Source organism: Lolium rigidum, chromosome 7 (genome assembly GCF_022539505.1).
Source record: "Lolium rigidum isolate FL_2022 chromosome 7, APGP_CSIRO_Lrig_0.1, whole genome shotgun sequence".
Classification (NCBI taxonomy): Eukaryota; Viridiplantae; Streptophyta; class Magnoliopsida; order Poales; family Poaceae; genus Lolium; species Lolium rigidum.
Genome location: NC_061514.1, coordinates 128,704,711 through 128,712,584, shown reverse-complemented (window position 1 = coordinate 128,712,584; position 7,874 = coordinate 128,704,711). Strand labels below are relative to the sequence as shown.

General features: G+C 46.2%; 1 protein-coding gene across 1 annotated transcript; it reads left to right on the top strand.

Moving 5' to 3' along the window:
* The first annotated feature begins 5,209 nt into the window (after positions 1–5,209).
* On the top strand, positions 5,210–7,585 carry LOC124669967 (amino-acid permease BAT1 homolog). Its single transcript, XM_047206495.1, has 5 exons — positions 5,210–5,300; positions 5,498–5,680; positions 6,009–6,128; positions 6,231–6,422; positions 6,539–7,585. The coding sequence occupies exons 1-5, from the start codon at positions 5,220–5,222 to the stop codon at positions 7,544–7,546; spliced, it is 1,584 nt and encodes a 527-aa protein (XP_047062451.1). The 5' UTR covers positions 5,210–5,219; the 3' UTR covers positions 7,547–7,585.
* Positions 7,586–7,874: the final 289 nt, after the last annotated feature.

Genomic DNA, 7,874 nt, shown 5'->3' with positions numbered 1-7,874 from the left:
TTCTTCGCGAAACCCTTCGTCCCGAAAACCTAAGCCACAGAGGAATCCTCACGAAGGGTTACAGCCGCCTCGCGGGGCGGAGAACACCGGAGAGAAAAGAGCTCTCGGGCGGGCAGGAATCCGCCGGGGAAATTCCCTCCCGGAGGGGGAAATCGACGCCATCGTCACCGCCATCGAGCTGGACATCATCTCCATCACCATCATCATCATCTCCACCATCATCACCGCCATCTCCACCGCTGGACATCGTCTAGCAATTTGGGTTTGATCTTGATTGTTTGATAGGGGAAACTCTCCCAGTACCGATTTCTACTTGTTATTGATGCTATTGAGTGAAACCATTGAACCAAGGTTTATGTTCAGATTGTTATTCATCATCATATCACCTCTGATCATGTTCCATATGATGTCTCGTGAGTAGTTCGTTTAGTTCTTGAGGACATGGGTGAAGTCTAAATGTTAGTAGTGAATTATGGTTGAGTAATATTCAATGTTATGATATTTAAGTTGTGGTGTTATTCTTCTAGTGGTGTCGTGTGAACGTCGACTACACGACACTTCACCATTTATGGGCCTAGGGGAATGCATCTTGTACTCGTTTGCCAATTGCGGGGTTGCCGGAGTGACAGAAACCTAAACCCCCGTTGGTATATCGATGCGGGAGGGATCGCAGGATCTCGCAGTTTAAGGCCGTGGTTAGATTTATCTTAATTACTTTCTTGTAGTTGCGGATGCTTGCAAGGGGTATAATCACAAGTATGTATTAGTCCTAGAAAGGGCGGTACATTAGCATAGGTTCACCCACACAACACTTATCAAAACAATGAAGATTAATCAACTGTATGTAGCGAAAGCACTAGACTAAAATCCCGTGTGTCCTCGAGAGCGTTTGGTCATTATAAGTAAACAAACCGGCTTGTCCTTTGTGTTAAAAAGGATTGGGCCACTCGCTGCAATTATTTCTCTCGCATTTTACTTACTCGTACTTTATTCATCTGTTACATCAAAACCCCCTGAATACTTGTCTGTGAGCATTTACAGTGAATCCTTCATCAAAACTGCCTGTCAACACCTTCTGCTCCTCGTTGGGATCGACATTCTTACTTATCGAAGATACTACGATACACCCCCTATACTTGTGGGTCATCAGAGATTAAGTGGGCACAAAGGGCTAAAGTTAAGTACATCCAGGAAGGGGGTGATAATACTAAATATTTCCACCTTATTGCGAATGGTAAGTATAGAAAAAAGAAAATTTATCAGCTGGAACAAGAGGAGGGTACTATTATCGGGGATGATAATCTAAGGGGATACATTTCGGAATATTATAAAAAGTTATTTGGAAATCCAGAACCTAGTTCGGTCTCGTTGGATGAAGACAGAACGGAAGATATTCTGCAATTATCGGCGGAGCAGAATACAGTGTTAACTGCAAACTTCTCAATGGAGGAGGTTCATGATGCTGTCTTTCAGATGGAACATAATAAATCACCCGGGCCTGATGGCTTCCCAGCGGAGTTTTACCAGCATTTTTGGGGCGTTATTAAATATGATTTGATGGCTTTATTTGAGAGCTTTCAGAAGGGGTAATTGCCTTTGTACAAGCTGAATTTTGGGGTGATTACATTACTACCTAAGAAAGAAAATGCGACTCAGATTCAACAATATAGGCCTATATGTTTTCTCAATGTGAGCTTCAAAATCTTTACTAAAGTTGCGACAAACCGTATTTCTGAGGTTGCTCAAAAAGTAATTAGACCTACACAGACGGTGTTCATACCTGGTAGACATATTCTGGAAGGAGTGGTAGTTCTCCATGAGACAATACATGAAATGCATAGGAGAAAACTAGATGGGGTGCTTTTTAAAATTGATTTCGAAAAAGCATATGACAAGGTTAAATGGCCCTTTTTGCAACAAGTTCTACGTATGAAAGGTTTTGATCCAATTTGGTGTGATCGAATAAAGCAATTTGTGCAAGGGGGGAGTGTAGGTATAAGAGTTAATGATGTCACTAGACATAATTTTCAAACTAGGAAAGGACTACGCCAGGGAGACCCTTTATCACCTATTCTCTTTAATATTGTCGCTGATATGTTAGCGATTCTAATTGCTAGGGCTAAGGATGATGGTAAAGTGGGGAGTTTGCTGCCACATTTGATTGATGACCGTATATCCATTTTACAGTATGCGGACGATACAATTCTTTTTCTGGAACATGATGTTGCTAAGGCCGTGAATATGAAACTAGTTCTATGCATTTTTGAACAATTATCGGATTTAAAGATTAACTTCCACAAGAGTGAAATTTTTGCTTTTGGTAAGGCAAAAGACATAGAGGATCAGTACAGGCACATTTTTGGGTGCGAGTCGGGAGTCCTACCTTTGAGGTACTTAGGGATCCCGGTTCATTATAGGACTTTAAGAAATGCTGAGTGGAACCCGATTGAAACAAGGTTTGCGTCAAAATTGGGGTGTTGGCGTAGTAAGATGTTGTCTTATGGTGATAGGTTGGTCCTCATTAATTCGGTTCTTACAAGTCTTCCTAGGTTTATGCTTTCCTTCTTGGAAATCCCAATTGGGGTGAGGAAGAGGCTAAACTATTATAGATCGAATTTTTTCTGGCAATCGGATGAACACAAGAAGAAATATAGATTATCCAAATGGAATATTCTCTGTAGACCTAAGGATCAAGGAGGGTTGGGTATTGAGGTTTTGGAATTAAAGAACAAATGCTTATTAAGCAAATGGTTTTTTAAACTCCTTACCGAGGAGGGTATGTGGCAGCAGCTTTTGAGTAACAAATACCTTGAAAATAAAACTTTGTCACAATTTGAGGTTAAACCTACTGATTCTCCATTTTGGAAGGGTCTCATGCATGTTAAAGATGACTTTTTCCAGCGAGGATATTTTAGAATGGGGGATGGAACATCCGTTAGATTACGGGAGGATGTGTGGCTGGGGGATACGCCATTATCTCATCAATACCCGGCACTATATAATATCATTCAACATAAAAATGTATTAGTATCGATCGTGTTTGCTACTGTGCCTATTAATATTTCTTTTAGACGAGGGTTAAATGATAATAAGTGGGTACAATGGTTACATCTATGCCAACGTTTAATTACAATTGATCTAACACTCGAACCCGATAAGTTCATTTGGAAACTTACGGATTCTGGCATCTTCTCAGTTAAGTCTATGTATCTTGATTGGATGAATGGCCACACGGTGTATCTTCGCAAATATCTATGGAAGTTTAAGATTCCCTTGAAAATTAAAAATTTTATGTGGTTTCTTAGTAATAAGGTGATTCTAACTAAGGATAATCTAGCTAAACGGAAGTGGAAAGGTTGTCAAAAGTGTTGTTTTTGTAATTCCATGGAAACCGTTAATCATTTATTCATTGAATGTCCTTTTGTGAAGATAGTTTGGCGTATGTTGTACTTAGCCTATAATATCCCTCCGCCAGCTAATATTACTAATATGTTTGGTAGATGGCTGAATGGAGTGAGCAAAGAGGATAAACAGAAAATTCGAATTGGTGTCTCGGCCATTTGTTGGGCTATTTGGAGAACTAGAAATGATATTATCTTTAACAAATAAAATGAAACTAATTTTTTGCAGGTTATCCGGCGAGCTGCTCATTCAATTCTGCAATGGGTGCTACTTCTTCCGTTGGAGCATCGGGAACCTATGGTTATTGGATGCAACCGGATGCTAGTGGTTGCTCAGGACTTCTTTTTCCAGGCTACTGGGTGGCGGCATCTTAATAGAATAGCAAATGCACAGCTTTTCTATTAGCCATATTTTCAGCTGGTTGATTCATGTATCGACCCTACCTTTTCCGTGATTGTAATAAGTGAGATTGGATCTCTTATGACTTGATACATTATTTTTAAAAAGCAAGACGTGTGCATCTATTGATGCAGAGGCTGGGGTTATGCTTCTTTATCGAAAAATTTAGACCAGAATATAAACACCTACCAAATCAATTAAATATCATTTGATTTGCCATCAAAACATAAAACGGGGGAGGCTTATGTCACTAGCTTCTGGGCCGAGGTTGACTATGCTATGGAATACCAAAACATGAAACATTGATGTCCACTCCGCCGAACCCCGTCAAAGACCACCTACATGAAACAAATACTAATCCGAGACCCTAGACCGGACCACTACCAAAGCTCCACACACCCTCTAGTGACACCTAGCAACACCGGCAGAACAAATGACATGACAAAAAGAGACCATTCCATGTCGCCGACAATGCCATCGCTTCACAATTTCCACCTAGACACTTGCCAAAGCTAGTGGATGGAGGGGGGGGGAATTATGTGAGAAACCCCATACCGGGGGTTTCCCAACGTTGAATAGTACTCGAACGGGATTATGCGACAACAATACACATACGCGAGAAACCCTACCAATTTTTTCTTTGTCAAAATCAAGATTGGAAGGCAAATGACAACATATGCCTTCTTGTTTTAATACCAAAATGTAATATATTTAATTATTTGTGGAAGTAAAACGTCCGCACTAACACTGCACAATAATCAACACCAATCTTCCGTCGCAACAAATAAAGGTCAATGACCCATAAGGGTTTACCGCAATGGCAAAACTTGGGACTGGAATTCCAGATTTTGACATCACATAAGTGTGTGCTTACAAATCAAATCTCCTTCCATATTTCCTGCAGCAATTTAACTTGCCTTTGATTTTAATTAGAAGAGAAATGTAGCACACTCCTCAGTTCTCACGCAACAAGCAATACATATGGTGCACTCGGATTGTGCACGTGCTATTTCCCACCTCGCGAGTGTGAACTCCAAGAATCTCGTTATTAGTCAAACCCAAGAGATGAAGGGTACTACAAAATTACTAAGAGAAGGAGGGAAATGAGCGCAGCAAACGAGCAATATAACGAACGCGACGTCGACACAGACGAACAGAGCACAAACAATTCCTCGCAAGCTTCCGAATTCCATCCCCCCTCCACCAACAAGCGGAGGCAACCTGCCACAAGATCAAGGTTATTACCGGCGTCGCCAAGGCCTGCCTATATAGGCTTTCGCCTCCCTCCCTGCCCCGCCGCGCGCACTCCTCTCGATATACGGAGTCGTCCCGAGCAAGGGCGGCGGCGTCTGCGCGCGCGCGGATCAAAGGAAGGTCTCCAGCAGTCTCGAAAGAGGGCCGGCGGAATTGCCTTCGCCATGGCTGGGGGAGATGCGGTCGACTCCGGCGAGAAGCGCCTCAACGAGCTCGGCTACAAGCAGGAGCTCCGGCGGGAGATGGTACGGTTTTACGGCCAACTTTCTTTCCCTTCCCATGTTTTGTTTTTCTTGTTGGTGCCTTTGCATTTGCAACAATGGATGATAATATCTCATACGGGATATCTTTGCAGTATTAGATTCTCATGTACGTATTTTCATCACGGTGGAGAAATGAGATATTGATCACGAAACTCTTGCATATCTTGCTGTTGTTGCAGACGCTGTTCAAGACGCTGGCCATCTCCTTCTCGACGATGACGCTCTTCACGGGGATCACGCCGCTGTACGGGACCAGCCTGCAGTACGCCGGGCCGGCCTCCCTCGTCTGGGGGTGGGTCGTCGTCTCCTTCTTCACCTGGTTCGTCGGCATCGCCATGGCAGAGATCTGCTCCTCCTTTCCTGTAAGCGCGCACACGCACATCCTCCCATTGACTTCTCTGCATGATACCGTCTCTTGATCCTGCCGTTCGTCCTGATCGAAATTAGGTGGCCATGTTTGTTGCCTCTGCTTATAGATTTCATTTTGATTTTCTCAGTTAGAAATGATAGTTGTGTGGACAGCAAATCGTGCAATCTTTGACCCTTGACTTGAGTAGCATGGCTGAATCTTGAAAGCATTGTTGTTTGCTGCACTTGTTATTCTGGGGCAAGAAGTCTTTGTTTCTGATCACACCTGACGTGCTCTGCTTCCAACTAACATTTTTTCTTTCCTGTTTGATAATACAACAGACCACTGGTTCTCTGTACTTCTGGGCTGCTCATCTGGCCGGCCCGGTCTGGGGTCCGTTGGCATCTTGGTGCTGCGCTTGGCTGGAAGCCATAGGCCTCATTGCCGGAATCGGCACGCAGGTACGCCTCGTTTGCAGCGATTGTTAGTTGACCTCTGGTCATCTGGTTTAGACACAGAAATTTCTGGTGCAATGTGTCAATTCTGCCTCTTCGTTGTTGCAGGCATACGCAGGATCCCAGGTGCTGCAGAGCATTATTCTGCTGTGCACCGGCACGAACAAAGGCGGCGGCTATCTGGCCCCTCGCTGGCTGTTCCTCGTCATGTACCTTTCGTTGACATTCATCTGGGCAGTGCTCAACACTTTCGCGCTCGAAGTCATCGCCGTCCTTGACATGATCTCTATGTGGTGGCAGGTAACTAGCAGTCCCTTGCAGTTAATTTGTTTTCAGAACTCTTTCAGGTCACTGAAAAATGCAGTTCATCAATGTACGCCAGCAGAAATGACCAATTTCCTTGATGTTGTGTGCAGGTGATCGGTGGCACTGTCATAGTGATCATGCTCCCCCTGGTGGCGAAATCCACGCAGCCAGCCTCGTATGTTTTCACGCATTTCGAGAAGGCGCCGGACGTGACCGGGATCAGCAGCAGCGCCTACGCGGTCATCCTGTCTTTCCTGGTGAGCCAGTACTCCCTCTACGGGTACGACGCGGCGGCGCACCTGACGGAGGAGACCAAGGGCGCCGACAAGAACGGCCCCATCGCCATCCTCTCCAGCATCGGCATCATCACCGTCTTCGGCTGGGCATACATCCTCGCCCTCACCTTCAGCATCCAGGACTTCAGCTACCTCTACGACCCGACCAACGAGACCGCCGGCACCTTCGTGCCGGCGCAGATACTCTACGACGCGTTCCACGGGAGGTACAACAACTCGACGGGCGCCATCGTGCTGCTCTTCGTCATCTGGGCCTCCTTCTTCTTCGGCGGCCTCTCCATCACCACCAGCGCCGCCCGGGTGGTGTACGCGCTGTCGCGCGACCGCGGCGTCCCGTTCTCGTCCGTGTGGCGCAAGATCCACCCGACGCGCAAGGTGCCCGGGAACGCGGTGTGGCTCTGCGCCGCCGTGTGCGCGCTGCTGGGCCTGCCCATCCTCTGGATCAACGTGGTGTTCACGGCCATCACCTCCGTCGCCACCATCGGGTGGGTCGGCGGCTACGCGGTGCCCATCTTCGCACGCATGGTGATGCGGGAGGCGGACTTCCGGCCCGGGCCGTTCTACCTCGGGCGAGCCAGCAGGCCCGTCTGCCTCGTCGCGTTCCTGTGGATCTGCTACACCTGCTCCGTCTTCCTGCTCCCCACCGTGTACCCCATCAAGACGGACACCTTCAACTACGCGCCCATCGCGCTCGGCGTCGTCCTGGGGCTGATCATGCTGTGGTGGGTCGTCGACGCCAGGAAGTGGTTCAAGGGCCCCGTCAGGAACATCGACGAGCAGGTCGATCACAACGGCGATGGGAATGGCAGTGTCAAGGTCTGAGAGTTGGCAGCTCTTGTCGATCAAAGAAATTCTTTTCCGTTGGCTGTGTGTGTGTGTGTGTCTGTTGTATCCTCTGGTCAGTGAAGTTAGTCGAGGTTGTAGAGAATTGTATCGATCTTATATAGAAGAAACTAGAGATACGTAGGGCCGACCGACCCATGAAGCTGCCTTTTCTTCTCCACTTCTGATTGAAAACACTCTTAGCTGAAATGAATAGAAAGGAGCGCCAAAGAAGCAATAGAACTAGAAATGAGACTTAAACCAGAAACTGAATCTATCTCGTACCCCTTCGCCCGAGAGAACGAGCAGGAGGCGATTAGGGTTTCTT

Bases quoted from the DNA above. Each gene is read 5' to 3' on its own strand.
- LOC124669967 (XM_047206495.1), top strand. From the start codon at position 5,220: ATGGCTGGGGGAGATGCGGTCGACTCCGGCGAGAAGCGCCTCAACGAG. The intron at 5,301-5,497 runs GTACGGTTTTAC...CTGTTGTTGCAG, and splicing joins AGGAGCTCCGGCGGGAGATG to ACGCTGTTCAAGACGCTGGC. The intron at 6,129-6,230 runs GTACGCCTCGTT...TCGTTGTTGCAG, and splicing joins TTGCCGGAATCGGCACGCAG to GCATACGCAGGATCCCAGGT.